Source organism: Callorhinchus milii, unplaced genomic scaffold (genome assembly GCF_018977255.1).
Source record: "Callorhinchus milii isolate IMCB2004 unplaced genomic scaffold, IMCB_Cmil_1.0 Scaffold7, whole genome shotgun sequence".
Lineage (NCBI taxonomy): Eukaryota > Metazoa > Chordata > Chondrichthyes > Chimaeriformes > Callorhinchidae > Callorhinchus > Callorhinchus milii.
In genome coordinates, this window is record NW_024704748.1 from 20953367 (window position 1) to 20978013 (window position 24647).

General features: G+C 36.4%; 1 protein-coding gene across 1 annotated transcript in view; it reads right to left on the reverse strand.

The window, feature by feature from the left end:
• Positions 1-24647, reverse strand: part of LOC103180447 (adhesion G protein-coupled receptor A3) — a 152536-nt gene that overhangs the window by 52736 nt on the left and 75153 nt on the right. The window contains exons 7-11 of the mRNA XM_007896329.2: positions 23422-23585; positions 20721-20934; positions 7145-7309; positions 3121-3316; positions 2028-2177 (exon numbers count right to left, since the gene is read on the reverse strand). Coding sequence (XP_007894520.2) covers positions 2028-2177; positions 3121-3316; positions 7145-7309; positions 20721-20934; positions 23422-23585 — 889 coding nt within the window. The remainder of the gene's footprint in view (positions 1-2027; positions 2178-3120; positions 3317-7144; positions 7310-20720; positions 20935-23421; positions 23586-24647) is intronic.

Sequence of the window (24647 nt, forward strand, 5' to 3'; positions counted from 1 at the left end):
AATCCCTGGCCTAGGGATCTCTCTACCCTGTCTGGAAGGAATCAGCGTTTGACTCTCACTATTATACTTTGTCCTGAAGGAATCAGCTTAGAGCCCTATATTTTGTCCCCAGCGTGGGGGTGAGGTTTCCTTTTCCTGCAGTGCTTGTAAGGAAAATCTAACTCAGTTGTTAACAACTTCCTCATTAATGAGGTCAGATACATTATTTTTCTGTGGAGTTAACCCTATTTATTGTGGGCTCAAATCAACAAAACCACAGTTACTCTTATGATGTGTGCATTTTATAAGGCTTCAGTGTTTATCCTGGCTTTAATTAAACTTTAACCTGAAAGGGGTGAAGCATTTGGCTTTAACAGAGCTTATAACAATCACATTCGAGAATGCTTGGTACTAAAGTCCTATATTTAGGTATGGGTTTTACAGTATTTTAAACCCAGTTCAACAGAGAAGTTCCAACTGGAAACTTCTTTCCCATGAAACCTGTTGTTTTAGGACGTAGAGTTTGCAGAAGGAATGCCAATATTCTTACAGGAGAATATATGGGCTTGCAGTTTTCAAGTTGAATTATTATAGCAATAAATAGAAACAGCACAATTGTACAGGATCCTATTGGTACATTGTACATATTGACAATTTTTGGGGGTGCAGTTTATGAAAATCAGGGTGAAACTCCACTTGCCCACTACTGGAACCCCCAAGTCTTGGCTCTTGTCAACCTGCACCTAATATTCCCCAGTAGTCCATTGGCTGGGTGCATCCCTAATGGGAGACAGTGTGCATTCCATTCAGACATATGGAAGTGTCCATGTGTAGGTGGCATACAAAGGTGGAACTATGAATTTGGTCTGGGTACTCTTAAACATGGTGATGGGTTTCCACATGTGCAATACACCTGACTGACCAAAAAACACAAAATAAATGAGGAGTAAAACTCCTGCTCTATGTTCATTAGCTCCAACCCTGAAAGAGCAATCCCTGCTGAACCAGTGTGCTTTTCTCCCATTTCTCACTCCAGCTATCTGTTGGCTCCTGAGTAAAATATTTCCAGTTTAGTGAAGAGCAGTTTTGTGCAGTGAGTTGATGTTTTCTAACAATTGGACTCAGAATGACAAACATCAATCGACTATTTTGGAGGAAAAAACAGTTTCAGAATTTCTTTAAATTAAGCTTAGAAAAACTTAACATGTTTATAAAACTAGTTGAAACTGTTTTAACTAAATCACTGATGCAAGTGCACAGACTTTTTTTCCTTTCAGTAATCCATGAAATTAGTGTTGATATGAAAAAGTAAAATTTGCTCTGAAAAGAATGTATACCCTACCTTGTTATAATAATGGCATCATATTCCAGCAAATACACAACATATTAAAATGTTGTGGTAGTTATTATAATTGATGTTTATGCAAGAAAAGACTCCCAAGGCACCAATTACTGTATTTCAATCTTATTTACAATTATAGTAAATAATGGTATGGAACCAAAAATAACTGTTTTGAAAAGGGGCAATAATATGAACATATACAGAACAATCACACTTAAGAAACAAATTGAGTTATAGCTACAAATCTTAGACAGTTATCAAACACACATTTAATTTTCAGAAGCATTACCACTGGAATAAAGGGAATTAACACTTCTGGGTTTCACTTTATAGTACTGTACAATGTAAACTGAATTAGTCACTTTACCGTGAATCTGGACATTCCATTCAGATGAAAATTCAATTTACTTTCTCTCAAGTCACTAACCAGTCTGCTCATGTACGCTGGAATGCTGATCATCTGCTAGTTTTTATTATCCACCGTGGGAGAATGCCATTTTAGCAGATAATCAAGGTTCCCTTGAAAGACAGATATTCTGAAATATGACGACTTGCAAAGTCAAAGCTATTCTTTGGCTCATACTACATAAAACCCGAGAAACAAAGCTGATCAAGATAACACAAAAATGGCTATAATGTTAATAGAAGAATGATGGGTGCATGGAAACATATGCGTGGGATTGACATCCAGATTTTTATACTTTACATCTTTTATGCGATCCACAAAGACAATCAACTTCTGAATCATTCGAGCCACATAAATGACATCCATCATGTCTGAAAAGTTGTCTGCCTCTTCTGTGTAGGCCATTAGCTGGTGGGCAAAACCCAGGGCATTGGTGGCATTGACTGGCATCTGCAATCACATATTATATTGAATTCGGCAAACTAGTACCTCAGAAAAACAGCAATAGTACTCACCAATAAGGAATTACAGTATTCCTGAAATCAGTAAAAGCAAACTAAAATAATATTACAGGTTGAAGATTAAAATTTAACAAGAGTAAGTCTTGGTATAGGAACTTCTTTTTTGCTGGGTGCAATTGTCTGCAAAATCCTGGGACATCATATGGCAGGCATTTACAAAGAACAATCCCAGAGTAGAATAAAATGCCAGCATCTTTGTCAGCTCTTAAGGCCATTAACAGAATACATTTACTTATTCCAATCACTGCCATTATGAGGCCACTTTCTACAGCCTGAATCTACTGACTGTATCTTAGCAGTAATTTCATGAATGATTATAATAACCATCAAGCACTCCTAAATCAGTTAGACACTGTCATGAAAATCTTCATGAGGAGCACCTACAATGTGTAAATTTTCCTCTTCATGTGCAAGCCAGTCTCATGACTGCTCTCTATTCAGTGCTACTTACTGCTGAAGTATCATAAAATCCAGTGGATGAATTGCAATTTAAGATTGCAATTGCAATGTGCAATCTACAATCATTACCTACAAGACTGAACAGTGTAGTTTATGGGCTACCTTTTCCAGTTGAGTTAGAAGCAAGGTATAACTTTAATACCAGTGTGACCAACAGTTATCGTGGAAAAAAAATCTGTGCTCTCAAGGAACTGGGTTGAGAATATTCAATAAGCAACATTTTGCTCAGAACCCTTAGAGTCAGCAAAATGCTTCACCATTATGAGCACACGCCAATTCTAAATCCCAGAGGTGCCAGCTCAATTTTCTAACATACTGAACTACTCAACTGTTCTACAGTCACATTTCTGAAAAACAGTAACTCTTTTCCAGAGCTGATTACTCTTTGGTTTATGATATTGACAAGTTCTTACCTGGCTGAAGGCATGAAGGATTCTCGTGACTTCATTTGCATATGGGCATTCAGCATAGTTCGCTGCCACCCAATGTCCAGAACTATCACATTTACGCCAGGCTTTCCTTTCATGGTGATCTCCATTGTAAGATACAGATGCAAATGGATACATACAGGGGTGATGTGCTGTAATACCAGCCAGTGTCCTAGGCCATCTACAGTAAAAAGAGGGTATCAACAACAACATTTAAAATGAATATCATATAAAAATAAATTAAACTTACTTTGAGATATCTTTAGGAAGACTTTTGAGCCTCTCTCTCTTCAATTGTATCTGTTGAATGGTATATTGAAAAGTACTAATTACTAGTAAATTGGCCTTTTCCAGGAATATGCAATGGGGAAGAGTGGAAAGACATTTTGCAGGAGGTAACTAAAAGTTGCCACCGAGTGTAACTATATTTTGTTTATGAATGAATATTTTTCTTCTCTTTGTATTCCTGTATTTTTTTTTCCACGCTTCCCATCTCTGTCCCTTCTCTATGCATATCCTGTCTCCCGGTGGTTTTGTTCTGTCTGTACATTTCACTCTGTCATTTTGTTTATGATTCTGTGTGCGTCTCCCGCTAGTTTGTGTTTACAATACCCAGTCACTGCACTTCACAGTACATTTTGTGAAGGGCTTCATGATGTTCAACAATCTCATAAAGTACTATATCAAATGCAAGGATTACTATTGTTAATATTATTATATTTATTATTCTATATATTTATTTAACACTTCTTGAAACACTGCAACCCTCTGACAGCTTTAAGGCAACCCGTTTGTTTTCTTGGAACTTTCATTCACTACCACTTGTTAATTTTAGCACGTTCTAAGCACTTTGTTTTAATTACAGTGAGCAAAGCTGAAATCTGCTATCCTAAATCCCCTTTAACATCCATCCTTGTTTCTGACAAATGAGAACTAATTTTAGAATCACCCACTGAAAATGATCAAGATATTCTTTCTATGCATGCTGGCTAAAAGTTAAACTATAAATTTTAGCGAAAAACTGTTAAGAAGAAATAAGCAGCTATGCTATCAAATAGCTGAACAGAAGAAAGGAAGAATACAATATTCCCTGAAATGGCATTATCTAACAGAAATGTAAAATAAAATTGCTGACACAACATTCTGGTCTGTCTCTAATGCATTTTATCAGGATATAATTCTGGACCTAGAATATTTAAATTAAACAAACCTTTGTAGAATGGTTATTTTCATACCACAGAAATTCTTGTTTACATAACATCAGTTTCCTTCCTTTCTGGCCTTTCAATGTTTTACTGACTTCAACTTTTTCACCCAGATGTTTCTATCTCCATATTCTTTTAACAAGTCAACTGTGATAAAGGTCTTTTTTTTAAAAAAAATCCTCTAATGAAGTCAATAAGTCAATTTATTTTTAATGGTTTCTTATTTCAGTAAGAATGAAGCAAGAATAATTAAGGCAGACTGAATTGAAACCTTAGGCTGTCTTAGGTGGGCTTTGTTCAAATATACCTAAATTTCTACTTTATTCATCGCTCCACAGTGCACATTGCATCCCCTGTTTTGCAGATCACAAAAAGACCATGGGTGCTACTGCAACATATGAATTTTAGAGTATGTCCATTTAGGTCACTGAAAGAGTTAAACCAATTTATTTTGCACATTACATTCATCATTCCTTAGCAAGCTACAGCCACACAAGTAAATGTGACTAGAGGGGATCTGTAAGAGACAGCTCATGTAATTGGAATCTTTTCTATTTTCTTCTACCAGTGGAAATTCATTGCTTATTCTTACTGTCTATCATTTTCCTCTATGCTGCCTAATAATATTTTAAAGAGCCAGCTGGATCCATCACCCAGGAGCACAAATTCAGTACTCCTGCCCCACTTATCAACAAGAGAGAATTGTGTTCACTTGTTTGCAATAGATTCTGCTGATCTCAGTATCTGCATTATGAATAACATCTTAAAGGATTTCAATAATAAATTGCGAATGGCCATATTTTTACTGAAAATATTCTTTTAAGCTTTACTCAGTAATTCTAAGACTGTTCAAAAGGAAGCTTTGTATATTTAACTATGAAGCACAGCTTTTACTGTGCTAACCGTCTGGCAATAATACTTAGTAAGTTTGAATTGAGCTATTTCAAATCCCACACAACCTAAAATGGTTTGGCATTAGAATAAAGGTATTTTTGACCACTTCAGAATAAACCTATAGTGAAATGTTAGTGTGACAGGTTAGATTTCATGGTTTTCTGGCTTTGGACACAGTAATTTGGAGAAATTGCTTGTCGAGTCTGCTATTTCTTCTTCTTGTGGTCAACGGAATTTAAAAGATTCACATTCTCTACTTCCCACAAATGTTACTTATACACTGGACCAATTGAATCTTTTCAAGGGTCACATCCTTTTATGAATTGATCACAGATTTTTCAGTGTGACTGCTATTTCAGTTTATTACATATATCCAGAATTAAATATAAACTTTCCCCTCTGCTATTTTATCATTTATTGCAAGTTTAGGAATGTGTAAACATATTTTTGTTGCAACTTAGCAGACACACCCAAACAGTGTTAGTCTGTGTTTTACTATGTTCACTCTAGCCGTCATGATTCATTTGTATTTTACTTGTGGCTTCTGGTCTGTCACTTTTATTTGTAATTGGTTCCACAGTCACTGTGGCTTTTATCTTCTATTTTATACATGTCTCATTACTGTCATGTTTAGCTTGTTTTATGCTATATGGTCGCTCCTTTGTACCTTTATTCTGTGTTTTAGTATCTAGGCAACACTCTTGTTTTTAATTTATTTTTGATATCCAAGTTCTACTCATTCCTGGGGTTACCTCCCCTCTCTTCTACCTGACCAATTCTTTGTTAATTCTTGTAACATATGATGCATCTCGATACACGTTCAATAGATCTAACAGATGTCAGTTTAAAGGATTAACAAATTTAGTGACCTTGAACAGTGGATTCTGAAATCCAACTGTGAAGTGAAAATGCCATCCAAACTAATGTAGTGAAGGTGATCTCAAAACCATTGACAGCGTTAGGATATTCCATTATCAACATCACTGATATATCTAATCATCTAGATTTCAGTAATGTGCGGATTAAAAATCTCAACCAGACTGAAGTATACTATATAAGTACTCGGCATACATACAGCAAGCTTCTAACAAGGGAGTGAACAGAGCCCTCTTGAGATAAGTGCAGCACCATAGCCACTGATATAATTTCTGATTGGAATTATTCCTCTAGAAATCACATAAAAAATTAATTTAACAGACAACTTATTTATCGGATTAGAACCTTATCTCCCAATTCATCTGGTAAATTAGCATTGCTCTGGAATTTAATTACCCTGAACTGGATGTCTGAATTGTTGGGCTGTGTAAGACAACATATTGAATAGAATTTCAGCGAAGCTGTGTTGCGTTTTATAGCAAAGTTATGATTCTACATGAAACATATTTTCTGATGTAACCATGCACACCAAATGGGCTTTTTCTTTTTCGCATTTGAATGCTGGGCTTTACCAACCTGCCCGCTCCCTCCACTCTGCAGGCATATTGGCCTGCTCCATGTTCCCTGCCCACTCCACTATCGGTGGTCGGGCCTTCAGCCCTTCTCTCTCCACCTTCTGGAACTCTATCCCAGAGAACCTCCACTTTGCCTCTCCCTTGCCCCTTTCAAAGTCCATCGCAAGACCTTTCTTTTCGACAATGCCTATGGTCATCTTCCCTCCTCCACCATCCTTACCCTTCACCCCTCTCTGATCCCAACGCCTAGATTGGGTCCAAGTGCCTGACTGTCCAACACCTTGGGATGTTCTCCGGACGTGAAAGACGCTATACAAATGAAACTGAAGAGAAGAAAGGCGCTATATAAATGCAATTTATTGTTGTTTATGCTTGTCGTTGTAAGTGGTTTCTAAAGTATTTTTTAGTTTGACATCCATCCATATTATGACTCGTTCTGTGGTTTTGCAGTACACCTACCTGAAATCTCCTTTATTGTTGCTGATTCGTTCTGCAGAACAGTATGGTGCAGATGTCTCTAACACCACAATTTCCACCATCTTGGAGCTGTTCCCTCGGGAGGTGGTGATCAGACATTCCCACTCCCCTGTTGCAGTAACGTCAATGTTGGACAGGATCAGCTCACTGAATAATTTTAAAAAAGTGAAAAAAGATGCTTTGTTGCTATCTTTTGGCAATGAATCAAACAGTCAACGATTACAGAACTGTGCTATTTTGGAACATACTTCAACCAATAGCCCTTATGTCCTTGCAGCTTCAAACATGCCCTGCATCTTCCTGATCCTGAATTTATGATACAGAAACAAAATGCACAGAAGCATGGAGATTACCTTCTTAATTTATGATCCTCTGTTAGTGAATTACATGTTTTAATCTCACTATATTTTTCATTTTGGCGAAGAAATGTCACTGCGGTTTGCGAGGGTTAAAGAGTTGTAATTGTTTAGCCAGTAGGGGCTAATTTAAACAGGAACTCTATATGGAAGCTTTGGTTTAAACATTCCTATCAATCAAACAGCAGATTGAGCTGGCAATATTTCTGACTGCTGTTTCACCTTGGCTATATCACATCACAAACCAGATTTATGGTAACAATATCCTGTGGAAATCGTGCGATGCTTATCTTTTTTTGCTCCCAGATACAGAATCATGCAGGATAAAATATAATTTAATAGAGTTTCATTACATCTTATAGAATTTATTAGGATCCTAGTTCTCTTCCGCCAATTATCTTCTCTTTGCAGGTCGCCCACCAGCACACATCCATCTTTAACTGAACAATCTTCGTGCTGGACATTCACAACCTCCATCAATGTCTCTACACATTCAAGCAGAATGGAGATGATTCAGCCAGGACTCACTGGTCGATAAAGTGAGTTTGTCCTCCCTCTGAGATAGAACTCCTGATAACCACCTAGTTCTGCCAACAAGCAACCTTGCAGTAACTGATAAAGCGTGTCAACCGGAGCAAACAAGGCTGAATGACAGGGAGCTCTGAGATTCAAACTTACGATGGCTTCAGCCTGATAAGGAAACTGCACTCTTTGAACTACTCAGCTTCAGCTTATTTATAAAAATGTAAAAGAAATGTTGCTGTAACATGTTACTCTATACCTCTCCCAATCCTAGAAAGAACACGTGTAGATATTGTTCCAAGTGAAAAAGGGAAAGATACGTTATTATCAGAAGTCCAAGGGAGTATATCAGGCTATGTAAAATTTCTGGTTCTCCAGGGTTTGGTTTCATTAATTCCTTTTGGATTTTTCTTTTCTTTCACTATTCTGTTGTACCTCCTCTTTTTATTCTTTTCCTCAATCTTTATTCAATCTGGAGACATTACTGGCTGATTTGGAAATTAGGAGAAAAGGTTTGATAGGAAAATGGAACTAAATGGATAGCTCTTTCAGAGAGCCAGCATAGACACAATGCACCAAACCAACTCCTTCAGTGCTGTAAATTTCTATGGTTCTAATTTGTAAGGAATTATTACATATTGTAAATTTCTCAAACAAAGAATTGTTTTTTTGTTTGAGAAATTTACAATATGTAATAATGCTGTTAACATTGACAGCAATGTTAATGCTGGAACATACTGAAGCTGGAGTAACACCATTCCATATTAAAGCCCCTCACAATTAGATGAATTTGTAATGTATTTATGGTACAAATGTAAGAAAAGAAAAACTTCATCATGATGCTGCATTCTCACAACGTAGCATGTTGATGCTGGGCAACACCTGACTCAGTTGAGAGCACAATATTAGGAGGTGAGTTCGAAGTGAGGACTGGAGACAGGAAACTATGTTAATTCAGTGGGGTGTCTACCAGCACTTTAGAGATCTGATAAGACCCATTGCAATAGATTGCATTTACTTTTCATTCTGCATTCTCCTTTTCCTTCTGCAATGAATCATTTTTGAACGTTACTGCATCCCATTCTTAAGTGTTGCCTTTTACTTCATTTCTCTAAATGTTTTTAATATCTATAAGCTGTCTGTATCCGCCAGGGAGAAGAGAATATATTGGAAGGATACGAGGAAGGGTTTTGATCAGCAGAATCTTTATTGATTCCCTAAGTGGAAACATGAAACAAGCACGAGCCAAAGAAGAGTCAACAACTTCAAAAACCGTCAGGTCAATTCTGCAAGCTGCCTCTTCCAAAATAACCACCTCAATTGTGGTAAATCAGTCCGAAATGCCAATGTGGCTCTGTGACATCTACTTTGTGAAAATAGATTTCCTCGTGATCAGCAACCCTGTCAGATGCATTTTTGTCTGACCACGTTAACACAAAGGGTAGATACCAGCAGGGTTTCAAAATAGAATGGGACTCATTTCTGGAAATTAAAATTAAACAGTTATTAGATGATGAGACAGATGTGTTGCAGGAATATTTTAACATGAGGATTAGATAGGCCTGGTGGACCAATATATCTGCTGTTAGAAACTTACTATGTAACTATACCCTTTAAAAGATTGCATAGATTTATAACTCCACAACATGTGGACCTATGGTTTGACTCAAAAGTAATATCTTCGTTTCATTTTCAAAAAATCCTTTTTCGGAAGGTTTCCGAGGTGAACTATTTTTCTTAGCAGACAAGCACTCAGATTGAGCATTTATGCAGAATTTTCCTCAATAGACAGAGCAGGCAGAGTAAAGTCTAGAATCGGATAGCTTTTAAATCATCTGTGGAAGAAGTTTCCTTGATGGGCCAAATCACCTTTTCACATTCCGTGCGTTCTTATAGTGGGTTCACAGACACTGAAAAACAATCAACACTATAGGAATTAAACACTTTATTTGTGCAATTGTAATGCAGATCATTATAAAGTACAGCTCAAGAGGGAACCAAATTACTTCTTTAATGATCAATCACTGATTTGATGACAAATATACAGTATAAATATAAATACAGCTAACCCTCCTCCTAACACCATGTAGTCTAACAATGCTGGTTGCACATTGCACAAGATTTAATCATTTGTAGTATATTCAAAGCTTGCAGGTCTTCTGTTTGACAGCCCGGACAATTTGAGAATACTGATTTTAATGTTATTAAAGAGCGAACTGGTATTAAACATCAGAACATCAAAATTAGGTATTTGTTCTTTTTCAGCCTCATTTCAAAACAACATAGAGCAAATATAATCTAGGCTTTTTGTAATCTGCAATGTTATTCTGCCGAGAGGGAAACCAGCAACATTCATTCAGGATCATAGGTTACATCAACCAAATTTCTTTTCATACCCTAATGGTTGTTTTGACGCAGAAACCATGCTAAAAATCCATTGGTTAGATACCATCACAGTGCAAAAACCTCATATTCTGAAAATATTGATGGTTACCCTACTTTTGTGAAAAAAAATCTTACCATTATCAAATTTTAAAAGCACTGCCAAATTAAAAAGAGAACTCAAATTAATTTAGAAGCAAATGCCCTCAGGATTCCTGGTGAGAGCACACAGACTCTGGTTTTGTTAATGTGCCTGCTCACTTCACATGTTGATGACCAAAGAGAAGTTCCAACTGGCTCAAAGATTCTGCTTAATTGCCACAGGTTTAATATCCACCACCTTGGCGTGCATGATTGAGAGATCTTTGGCCACAAGACCATCAGCAATGCAATTAACAGGCCTGGTCAATGGTTTTTTGAGACTGCTAGACTTCAAATGGTAGTACATTGTTAATGACCAACGAAGAAAGAGTCCTAAATCATGAGTCATTCCATTTAAGCAACAATGTTGACAATTGAAGACACTCACCCCACTGACCAAGTAGGCACTAAACACTGTGCTCAGCTGGCACACTAGACTAAACACAAATTTCCTGAAACATGCATCCGAGTAATCACCTTAAAGCTCAAAATCTGCCGCAGCATAAACAGCCACACTGAGTGTTTTGTTGAAACTCTGATTATAACTACTATATTTTCCTTCCCAAAACAATTGGCACAGTGTGCACAATTCCCTTTTTTAACCTTTGAATGCCCTCATGCTGTTTGAATGTAGAGCCCCATGTCCAAACCTATTTTCAGTTCCTCATTTCCTGCCCATGGGAAATGATTTGCCCGTTTCCAGTCCGGCAATATGGTAACCAGGATTGAGTTGCAGTATCTGCAAGCGGACTTGATACTGTATTATTTGCAGAAATTTTCTGTTAAGCTTTTAAAATCCAATGATTTGTGTTTTATCATCAAACTTTTAACACAGAATTACAGACTTACATGGTGATTGTTGTATTCTGCAACTTATACAATCATGCGCTGCTTTATGAAACACAAATACAGAACAAGTAATTATAAAACAATTTATACTGATGAACATTTCCATGGAGTACCAACTGCTATCCAGCCCAAGTGGTCATTGTTTTTATGTATGGACTGTCAGTTGTCTATTCAACCATGGGAGGCATCATTGCTCAGCCTGCTCTCGTTTCCACACAAAACAGACTTCTTCCTTCCTGAATAGCAACAACGAGAAGGAACTCTAGCAGATTTTTCCTTTCCTTAGTCACTAAGCCAATTGTTGCATCGCAAATGTCTGAGATCAGCTAACTCAGCACAAGCCAAGAATCAAACCTTTGACCTTCTAGTCTGCATGGAGCATTGGCACATTAGGTGAACATACATATTTGTAATAAATCAACATTCCTGGTTGGAAACAATGCAAACTTAGAGTAAAACAAACCAATCTTGCCCCGCAGTACTTCATTTAATATTTTCCCCCACCTTGATAACACTTTATTTACTTATGCTCAAAACCAAGATTCCATTCCTTCAGGCAACCTCTGACACACTCAATGCTTGGTGATAAATTATTAAGTGTTTACTGAATGGAATAATGTCAAACAGTTCACCATACAGATTTTTGATGTTTATTATTTGGGAAAACTAAAAGTACCAAATAGCTATCTTTGAGGCAAGACACGTCTTATATTTTAAGCTAAAACATACAACCCTGGATTTACAAATGCTAAATTATAGGTAAAAATGATCAAGGCTAAAGCTTTCCGTCCATTTTATATTGAGTGTAATCCATCATTTTTGCATTATAATTTAAAGTACACACACTGGCTTTCCTATTTTAAACTACTCTTGTTCTTACATTGACAACCACCCACATCTAACTTCCACCGGGTATTTATTTAAAACAAATTCTGGGATACAGATTTATAGCACATTCTAACGACTGTATGGATTTTATTTCTAGTGTTGCAAAAAAACTTAAATGGACTTCTCCACTGTTCTGTGCCTTAGTCCACAAAATACAGAACTCTATCTGCTTAAACTCTGGATACAAGTACCAAGGGACAACTTCAGATTTATTTTCCTTGAAGGCTCACTCCTCAGTGCACAATCCAAAGAATATTAGCATTTTAACAGTTATGCAATGAAAGTTTCACTGGTACTGGTGTGAAATGTATGATGTGGCTACAATTAACCCTTATACTCTGAGCAAATGCAAGAAAATTTAAGACTGTGGGTTTTCCTTTTTACTTAACTGTTTAAGCTTACATACTAATATTAATAATCCTTGCAATACACTGTAAGGTCATTTAATATTTAAAGGTGAAAACCAGATTTCTTTCTGTATAAATAATCATTCTTGGACTGAAAAATAAAACTGTAAATGATTTAAAATCAAACATGTCTATTAGGCCTGATACTTCTTTCTTTTTTTTCTGACGTTTAAATTTTTTTTCCTACCTAATTTATCCAATTCAAGCCTTCCCATTAGAAAAAAATACTGTCCTTAGCCATTTCTTCTTATTCACGGGCTTCTTTTTTGGTGGGAACAATTGGTGCGTGAATGTTCCCAATCAGTGCGATATTTAGACATTATTGTGGCACAAAAATGACCTGGTCAGTTTTGCTGTGCACAATCTGTAAGATCAAGAACAGGTGCCATTAGTTATACTATCTCATTGCTCATTCGGGAACCTGATTATACCCAGATGCAGTAGCTCACCTCAGCCTGATCAAGGTTAACGTTAGCAATATGCAAAGCACAAGTCATTAGGTACCATCACTGTGGAATCTCTGTATCAGTCCACATCAACTAAAGCAAGCAAGTAATCTCTGTATCAGTCCATCTAAACTGAAGTAAGTACATGTGTTTTCTTTTACAAAAAAAATTGACTGAAATTCCAAATAATCACCTCTGCACAAGATGCCATATGTCTCAGCAGTGCATTTTATAAGGCCCCATTGTAAGTTGCAGTGTGACAATTATGAAGGTAACAGGACACAACAGCCTTGTGTGGGTGATACCAATGAGCTATCTAACCAGCACACTTATAAATGTGATATTACAGTAGGGGATCTCTTCAGTGTAATAGAAAACTAACAGATTTTTTTTTTACACACCCTGTCAGCAATATATAAACTGAAAACAAGTAATTCAATGCCATCTTTTCAACAGTCAGATTAGACATTTCAGTTAACTCAAACAGATTGAAATGAAGCGAGGATTTACAGAACTTTTAAAACAGACTAAAACAATTTGAGCTGAGATATTTGTGAGCTGTTAAATGGACAGAAATATTTTCAAATAAGCAACACTGATAATACCATTGTGCAATGCTGTAACACTGTAGAAAATGTATACTACACTCCTTGGTTATATAAATTTGTTTATTTTTAACATAATGGCTTCCTCTCCATGTAAAATGATTGTACCTCTTTTAATACTATTCCCAAGTCCATCTGTGAAGTTAATATATCCTTGGGCACTACACACAGTGAATAGCATAAATTATATATTACACTTTGACATTGGCAGAATTTGATTCACACACTAAAGTAAATTTGAGGGGACAAAATGATTTTTAAGCAGATACAGTGCAGAAATTCCAAAGTATCCAGAATCATTAGGAAATTGAACATTGTATTTGTTTCCTGCTTTAACAAGGTCACATCGACTATTGTAGGCTTGCTTTAAAATTGGTATTCAGTAGGATGAATATTTAAAGTAAATTTTGGGTGAATACAGAGAAATTGAGAGTGAGTCGCATACAGAAAAAAAAACAAGTAAAGAAAATTAAAAGAAAGAGTGGATTAAAAAGGAGAGAGAAAAAAAGAAGCAAAACTGCATTAAAGGACGGAAGAAGGAAGGACACAGGAGATTGCATCGTACGTCGAGGAGTGAGAGAGAAGTTGCTTTAGGTATGACTTTACAATTTTAACTGGGGTGTAGGTTTTCCTCAGACAGATTTTTAGACTCAGTTCGAGCTTTTCTCAAGCATTTGCATCAAAATAATGTATTTCTGTTGACGAGATTCATTTTATATCAGTTTGAGATACGATTCCCTCTGTCAGAGAACTAACGTAATTGTTGTAGAACACAATACTTTTAAGAAGCTGCCTAATAGGCACGTGTTACCAACATAGAGGTATGAATGAATTAACTGCAAAATATCTTTGCAATTACTTGAACTCTTCGGCACTTTCAGTGTACCAATGTAGCTCTTCAAAATGCATTGTGGTGTAGATTTGAAACTTAAATCATATGTGTGTTGGCTCCTGCAATGAAATGTAATACAAAATATGATCTCCAAAACATATAAGACCCTCAATACTCTGCAAATTAAACTTGCTTTCCAAAAGAAGTATTGCAGTTCCATCTGTTTTTGGACAGTTTCATTTTTGTAAGTGAGATTGAAATCCTCAAATGTACATGTTTACAAATTCAACTGACGTGCAGTCTATTCTGCCAGTTTCTGGCTCAATGATTGCCAGGAACTAAAGCTGCAGAGTGGAGGTTGATGTGATTCATAAACAAACCACATATTTCACAATCTTGGTGAAAACAAATAATCCCTCCCAACTGGTTCTCACTTGAAGCATGACCTTCAATAACTCAGCTTTTAAATTAGATTTAAAGTGAGCAAAAGAGGAAATATTTTGCACTAAATTATTAGGTATTCTGCAGTGTTTTACTCCATTTTAAAGTATGCTATTCATTTAATTGTTATATGGTTAATCTAGTTGCTGTCGAATAATAACCAGGAATGCTATAATTATTACATGAAAATTTGTGAAATGCTACTTATGTTCGAAGAACCATTTATTCTGATTTAGCAATGTTATAGTCTTACTACTGAAAACCTGAGAAAATCGTTCTTTGACAGATAATTCAGTATCCATCAACAACGGTACACACTGCTTACATATCTTTTTTTATTGACTTTTTCACTCTGTCCCAAGTGTTTTGTTTGTAATAGGGTTAACATTTGGTAAAAACACATTGCTGTGAATACTAAGCCATTATTTATTTTAAGAAAATAGCAAATGAAAACTAAGTGAAGGAGATAGTTTGGGATGGAATCAGTTTATTTGCACTGCATTTCAATGTATCACCATTATTGTACTTTTATTGTGATTAACCATTACTTTTCACAGTTAGAGACACAATAAGCATTGAATATGGTTATATTGAACATTCAGTGCTTCAGATTAATCATTGAAATTGGGAGAATTCAATGTTTATTTCGTATGAATGTGGGAACTTGTGATGAGTGTGCAGTTTCTGGGTGCCTGAATAAAACCCAAGAGAGTCAATTAATATGCCATATTGACTTTGGTACAGTACAGCATGTGGAGCTTGTGATTAGCCTCTGTGTAACAAAATACTTCCAGGTGTCTGTGCTAAACTTGTCTTTTAGAAACCGGAAACTGTTTGGTGATCTGAGGCCTTTTTTGTATCCCGTTTGTGATGTCTCCTTTTGATGCTGAAAAGCCCTAGGTATTGTTTATAGATGATCTCTCTAATCTTGTTGCTCTTCTCTGCATTGCCTCCAGGGTCTGCCCACCAAACCCCTACTATCATTTATTATGGACAATGCCAGCATCTGTGAATTCCATCAATCAAAATAATTAGCATTAATAATTCAAATAAATGTCCAGATGTAAATCAGTGCTGCAGATGGTACTGTTTGTTAGGGTTTATCTCAACTATGGAGGCTTCCTGGTGGAGTCCTGTAGCTCAGTGGTTAGAGCACTCGCTTTGCAAGCGAGAGACCTGAGTTCAATTCCAGGCAGAGGGCGAAACCTTGGGCAAGTTTCCTTACTCCACACGCCTAATAATAATCCCTCCAAAAAAACAAAACAATAATAAATTGGTCATTTTCAATCCATGAATGTTCGTGGGACATTGCTGTGCGCAATTGGCTGCCGCGTTCGCCCACAAATATACAGTCAATTCACTTTACAGTATATTCTGTGAAGCGCTTTGGGATGTCGAGAAGACGTGAAAAGCGCTATATCAAATGCAAGGATTATTATTATTATAAATAATCCAATGCTTATTCTTCTAGCTAGAGGGAGTAATGGTGATCCCCTCATAAAGATTTTTCATTGAGAGATACTGATTTTGGTGATAATTCAGGTTCAAAGTATGTATAAACAAAATAATAACACAGCCGACAATATGAATGGAACACTCATTGGCAGAAAATGGCAGCAGCTTCCCTGTAGGAGCACTGAACTTCAGAAACCATTACATAAACTGCAACATTTCATTACAACATAATTTCTTATGGGTTTCCCTTTAATGGGTCTAATCATCAGTTTTGGAGGCTTCCTGGTGGAGTACAGCTGAGTGCTAATTGTTGAGTAAACACTTTTGAAACCCCCAGATCGTCTTTAAGTACATCATTGTATGTATTGTTAACCTAGTTCACTTTTCACTCAGACCATTTATTATATATATATAAAATAATTCTTGCATTTGATATAGCACCTTATCAAGTCGTTGAGACATTGCAAAGTGCTTCACAGAATATACTGTAAAGTGAATTGACTGTATATTTTGTGGGTGAAACACAGCAGCCAATTGCGCACAGCAGTTTCTCATAAACAATCATGGATTAAGTGACCAAATTATTATTACTTTTATTTTATTTATTATTATCCCGGAAAAGCGATCCACCAATCGTCTAACAACAGGGTTCCTACTTATTGCTAAGTAAACAGAGGCATATGGAGTAAGGATTTAGTTAGAGCATTTGTTTCTACAGCAAAGCTTTGACCTCAATGTTGGCTTAAATTTATTGTACCAGGGATAACACTGCCCTGCTTAGAAGAAAATCGTGACTTTTATCTCGTGTCCAGTGATCAGGTTCATTTACTGTCCGATTTAAATGAAAATAACTGTAATTCCTATGTCTACATTAAGAACTTTATTTTATATAAAACATTTTATCTAAAACACGTGCACCTATTAAAGACAGTACAATCAAACAGGAAATCCCATTATAAGCACAGAAAGTAAAGGTCACCAGTGTCATTGAACAGCAAGTGTTTGACTCTAGTATTAACACAAACCAAAGTAAGTCTTAATGTTTTGAACTAATAAAATTTGAAAGGAGATGGTCTGGTAAGTATTTAAATCCTCTTTACAATCCTCTTGAAAAAATGTCAACCATCATTGAGCTAGCAAATTGCTTCTCTAATAATAAACTAATTTACATTGGAAACTTGTTTCTGGAAGCACAAGAAGATTTTCTAAATATTCTGTTCATGCAGTCACTTGTGGCTGGCAAAAGCCATATCCGTGTCCCCAATCAGGCTGTCAACAGCCAGATAACCAATAAGGAGTGGAGAGACTACCACTGTTTAATACCTTTTAACTATTCCATTGGAAATCTATGGTCCAATGACCCAAACACCACAGTCAAGGTCACTAGGTTTATAAAATCTGGCTTGTGCTAAAAGAAACCTTTCGGATGGTGCACCTTAATATTTATTCAGCATGCCGGAACTCCCAATTGGTCTACTGACAGATTAGAAATACATAATGTATATAAAATAATGTTTTTTTATCAAAGCCTGGAGCAAGATCCTTCAGCCAATCAAAGCCATTTTACAGTTCATCTATTCAGAGATGGACTTGCCCTTTCCAGCCATTTTGATCTCATACTAGAAAACTTGCTCCACTTTCGATATAAAAGGTAATTAAGTGAAGCTTCAGAATATTTTATGCATTCTCTAATGCCTCAACCTTTAGACCTGGCTGGCTGCCTTACACTAAGTCCTATAAACTATTATGAAAATTGAGTGCGTAGCTATAATAATAATCCTTGATAAACCTGGCATTTAGTGTGTGTACTGTCAAAATATCTGAAAGTGCTTTACAGGTAATTACTGTCAATAAATTGCTTGTGTATTTGTACTTTTCTTATTTTTAATCTTGCTGGAGACTATAACATTTTGAACTTTTGCTCTCTACTCCTTTGCATCTAAGAGCTGGAACATCCTTGTCACTTTTCTCTGAATAATAAACTTGGATCACCAAACAATACAACAACAAACTTGGATAAAGGAAAATGTTTTGCAAAGCACTGCACAGACATGAAATGGGAACCCAAGTTGGGTGGGAGGTAATAGGGAGGTGGCCACTATGTTTCAGAGTGATCATGCTGATGATCTAGGCAACATAAGAATATCTGATAGTCAAACACTCTCTTCACGTCATTCTGGTACTTGATTTTTGTACAGATTTCCAGTGAATAAACAATGATCAAACCTAAATATTCACCAATGACATCATCCCATTATGCAGTACATTTATTCATTTGATATATTTGTTCTAAAATATGTCTGGTGATGCTTCAAAGCTGACCTTTTCCGCACAATGAATTTCCAGAGTCTGCACCCAATGTACACTTTGTTGCTTTACCTTGTATTCTTTATATAAATATATATGGACAGTGCCTGCATTTCTCTGTTTGTTTTTGACAGAATTATTGCTTTATATAAGTGAAAAGAAAAGTGAGAAGCTCCTTATTAGGAATATCTTCAAAAAAGTCTTGTATTTTTTCCAGAATATCATATATACTGCTCGTAAATTCCTTTACAGTCACCCATAAGACACGCATTGCTGTTACATTTCCACAGGTCAAACACAGCTGCGTTTGTTTTGAATATTGTTATAAAAATAATATGTTATACTCTTCACTGGAAATTTATAGTACAATATTGTTCAATTTCCCTCTTCATTATCATCCCCCAGTGAGACCATTGGATCTTTATCTTTCAGTTTCTGAGAACAAGGCAAAAAGATCCTTCACAAATTCCAAGAGAAACGTCTCTCTTTCCTCCACTATCAGCAAAGTGTACTTCGTGCTGGATTTCTAAATATTAGAAATGATCTCATTTTCTAGCAAATGCTGTCACTCATTATGAATGGCTGGAGGGGCAGGGTATTGGTTACTAGAAGGACTTGAGCTATGTCTATTATAGTTGTAGGCTAAGAGATAATGGCTCTTATGTCAAACTTTTCACAGAAAACATGAATTATTTTATTTATTTTATTTTAACCAGATTTATTTATTTTTGTTTATGTATTTTGTACTCGTTTTCAATTTAACATGCTTTATTTTGATAGATAGATGGTCAAACACATAACCACATTTACAGTCAATATCAGATACTTTGTCATTCACCAGCGCATAAATGACCCAGTGCATAATGACAAGTCTGCCCTCTGGGTGAAGGCTAAGTGTAAATGTTAGACTTTTTGACCTTGTGTCTCCGGGTGAAAATACAGGTCAATCCTGTATTTTTCTAGTTCCCAGGGGAATCTTAATTACTATTTTAATAAAGACTCACAAATAAATAAGCTTCACTGTGTCACCATAGTAACTGTATTATGTCCTCTAACTACACAAAGCTACACCTATGACTCATCTTATACATAAACTGTATGCAGCAGTTGCAAATTATTGTATGAATAGGATTGGAACATGAATGAACCCACTATTTATTTTTTAATGTAGAAAAGTTTTCTTTAAAATCTACTGGTATAACATACCTGAGTGAAACAAAGTGGCAAAGGACTGAACTCTCCTGGAGAGCTAAAGAAGCTGAAACCTGAACCATTAATAATCCATTAATAACTGTAACAACCAACTAATATGCATACTTTAATGGCATATGTAGCATATGTAGCAAGCAGCAAACACAGTGTGTTAGAAATATGTACTTGGCTGGAGCTCCAATGTTCCTCTTGTCAGTCTGCTTTTGACTTGAATCTATCTTACGTGGTCCATATATGTAATTTCCATATGTGCTTTATATTAATAATCTTAATTTTAAAAAAAGTGCAATGAAAAATACAAACGCAAAATATCAAGGTTGATTTCCCAAACCATCAAGAAGCAAATGTCAATGTGGTAGAAACTATTTTCTTGCAATTCCCTCAATATCAAATAGTGCTAAATGACTGCAATTATGTGTAATTATGTTTAACTCCAGAAGGTGGTGCTCACAGATGAGGACCAAGGGTTAGAGTGAAATGTTGCTTTGATTTCTACCATTAATTTGTTTTGAGTTTTTAAGTACTCAGGTTAATGCAATCTACAAACAAATTTATATTATAAAATATTGCAGAATAATCTGTAATTTATCTACCAGATAGAGTTGATGTTCTGAACCAAGCTTTATGAGGCAACATTAATCAATAAGGCTACCATTAATTTAAGAGCACATATTTGAACTTGTGTCCATAATAAATATCGATGATGTTCTCATACCTGGATATCAAACAGCAGTCGTGAATCATACTTGGTTCCACAAATATTTCGTTATCCTCATCTGTTTTCACCAGTTTCCCATTATGATGCCAGTGGACCTGGGTTGTTTTGTCCACATAAGTTGCAGTGCAGAGAAATGGCAAACGATCACCATGAAACACCACTTGGCGACGGGATGGAATAATCTGGAACAAAGGCAACTCCAGGGGGCCATCTGATAGCAAAAATGACGGTCATATACAGAATGGTCATAGATTGGTTATATATTGGATAGCACTTGTATACAGTTAAGGACAAACTTGGTGATTAAAATTTATGCACAATATACAGCACTCAATAAGTTTATTATCAATAATCTAAAACACTGACAGCCATCACCCCCGTTACATCAATATATTTGCAAAACAGTTTAATAAATCTGTGCTGTGTTTCTAGGCATGGTAATTCACTCTAGCAGAATTACACTCAGCCACAGAAACAACTGTTCACTTTTGAATTGGATGCAATCAGCAGTTCAGAGTTGTGCCTTACATTTTTTCCTGTGAAATTAATCTCACACATAATTATGATTATTGTGATCATAATGTTATTTGAAAAAAATAATTTTGCATGCTTCCTGAACAGTGAGCCATAGAGTACTTGACTGCTATTTTAAAAAAAACTGGTAAACTGAATCTTGCCCTCTTGAAATCTTTTACCTTGTTTTGTGTGATTTATGCAATGTAAATAGGGAATATTATAGTGTTTGACTAAAGTTCCCAATCAGGATCTAAAGACATGGCAGGTTGGTTAACAGTAGTCTACAAAACTCTATAGTTGGCCAAAAGACAAATCAAATATGTCCGATACCAACTCCCCCAGTGAACATTGTGCGTTTTGTGAAGCCTGATCAAATCTACATCTGTTCGACATTCTTTTGATTTCTTTCAACAGAAGTATGCTTCCAAACACAAATCACTTGCACCCTACATCCTCCAGACACTGCATGCTGTACTTAGATTGGGATTTTGTTTCTCTGTCCAGAATAAGATTCAGTTTCTGAACTTTACAAGATAATATTTCAACATCATATAAATACCAGTCTGAGCAGAGAGACGCCTATTGCTGTACAACTCCAATGATACACTTTAAGATCAGAATCTAATAAATAATTGAAAACATACTGCTGCACGTTGAACTCAAATCTTCCAATTATTAACGTTTCAAAATTATATAAAGCAAAGATGCTACTTCTATTTATTATTTAGGTCTATAAGAAATTAAGGCATTTAACATTTAGTGTAAGTTAAAAAGAGTAACACATGAGGAATAATTTAAATTTGATCTGCATATTTTCAGTGGAGCGAAGCATTTACTGCTGTTCATATCTTGGAAAACAATTCATTTCCTATAAATGTTTATAAACATATTGCTGTTAAAGAAATGGATGTCAAATTCATCCATGCCTTCAGATCATCTTTTAGTGCTCTATCTTTCAGTTGTTTTTTAAAGTTTCCTTCCCTGAACCATTTCAGGAGGATGAAATGTACAAGATGGCAATTATCTGACTGTCTAAAATCAGTCATATTCACCAGATCTATCAATAGTTTTATTTGGTAATCTACCATGAGCACACTTGAACAGTGAATGAAGGAAATTACTTAATAGCTTTCTTTCTTATTAAAGACCTGGGAAAATTTTAGTTAGAAGAAGCAATCATGATTCATAGTCTTCTTAATTCTTTCAGTTGTAAACATGATGCCCAAGTCACCCAAATGTTGCATATTCAGATGAGGGATAATGGTGTTAGGAAATAAAGCAGTTTTCTATTTATGGCCCTTGACATTGCTAAGAATCCCTCAGGTTGGGTCAAACAAAGATGTAATTTGATCCATTCCCTTTTGCATCACAACATACATGAAAAATATTGAGTGCAGATGAAAGCCATTCTGCCAATCAATGCTGACACTCAATGTGATGTGTGAACTTGCCATATCAACTTAGAATACTGATGTGACAAAATGCTGGATATCCTATTGAAATAGCATCTGAGTGATTGACTAGGATCAAATGTCTGGAGCCGACTGAGAATTGTTTTTCCACTGAATTTCCTTTTTAGGTGCTTTCGGAAATATTCAGTGGGAAACAAATCTCTCTCACCTGTTTTGATCATTTTTATTGAGCTGGCCTATACTAAAGATTCCCATTACACTCTACAATTGTAAAATAGTAAGGGTATTTTATGTCCAAACATCAGTCAACTACTTGGAGTGCATCTTTTGAAGTTGCTTTACGATTTGTATCCGTCTGTACTGTATGAGATGGCATTTTATGTTTATAGATTGGTGTTCTTTGGTACTGGATGAAGACTGGAAAATACAAGATATGGTTAGGTTTGTTTTTAAGGCTTTACTTGGTCCGTTAATTTGATAATTATTTGGTATAATTTGATTTTAAAATTCATTCTAGTATACATCTGATTCCTTTAATCCCGATCACTTTTTCCAATCACTCTGTTAAAGCTGGTTCCAAACTGTGAACCATTTGGACACACTTTGTTACAAAATAAACTCAACAACAACAATAATCCTTGACATAGTGCATATAATATCAAAATATCTCAAAGTGCTTTACAGTAACTACGGTTAAACAGCGTGAGTTTGACGTTGTAAGTGATCTGTCACAACAAGTATCAACTGCATGAAACAAAGCTTCTACTCACCACATGTCAACTGCTTCTCCTTCAGGGTTTTGAATGGTTGGCCCTGTATAATTGTTGGGTAAATACACAATGTTTCATCTGCTATTCGAACAGAGGCATTTTGGGCCCATTGCAGGACCCATCCAAGGTTGCAGTCACACATTAGGGATTCCGAGCTAAAGTGTCTGCAGAAGCATGAATTTTGCATGTAAGGAATATTTGATCAGATATGAGTCACAAACAGTGAAGTCAATAATATATAAACCCCAACCTCATCACAGGTTTTCAGTTATTGTCTTGGTTATAAGAATGGTGGAACACTATTTGGTTCCTGTTTTTTTAGAAATTAATATACTTTTATTTGAAAGCTTCAAAGATATTGAATGGAGATTCTTCAATAATGGCTTATTGTTTTGCTGGTATAGGTCTTTAGAAATCATGAGCGTAATCACTGACTGAAATCACTGACTAATTGTAGGTCATACAGCCTAGTGAAATATAGTGGGACAATTTACAGTGTTCCGTAACGTATTAAAAGAATGCTGTAAGGAATACCAGCAGGTAGTACTCTCTAGGTAAGTGATTTGCGTACGCAACCTAAGCGTCAGCTTCGACCCCCAATTATCCTTCTCCCCACATTCGGTCTCTCACCAGCACCGCTTTCTTCCACCTCCGATGCATCGCCCGTCTCTGCCAATACCTCTCTCCGAAAGCCACTGAAACCCTGGTCCATGCCTTTGTCACCTCTCGGCTGGATTATTCTAACCCCCTCCTCGCCGGCCTCCCATCCACAACCATCCATAAAATCCAGATTATTCAAAACTCTGCCGCCCGCATTCTTACCCGCACCAAACTCCGTTCCCCGATTACTCCAGTCCTTGCCAGACTGCACGGGCTGCCTGTCCCAGAGAGGATCGACTTCAAGATCCTCACCCTTGTCTTCAAATCCCTCCACTCCTCTGCACCCCCCTACCTCTCTGATCTCCTATCTCCTCAAAACAGTGCCCGTTGCCTTCGTTCCTCTGGGTCTGGCCCCCTTCCTTGTCCCCCGAGTCCCACTCCACCCTGGGCGGCTGTGCCTTCAGCCACTATGCCCCGAGGCTATGCCCTCACTCTCTTCGTCTCACTCCCTCTTTTCCTATTTTCAGGTCTCTGCTGAAGACCTTTCTTTTCGACCGCGCCTTTGGTCACCTTCCTCCCCCTCCCCCTGACTCGGCCCTGGGACCTGTTACTGTAAAGCGCTCTGA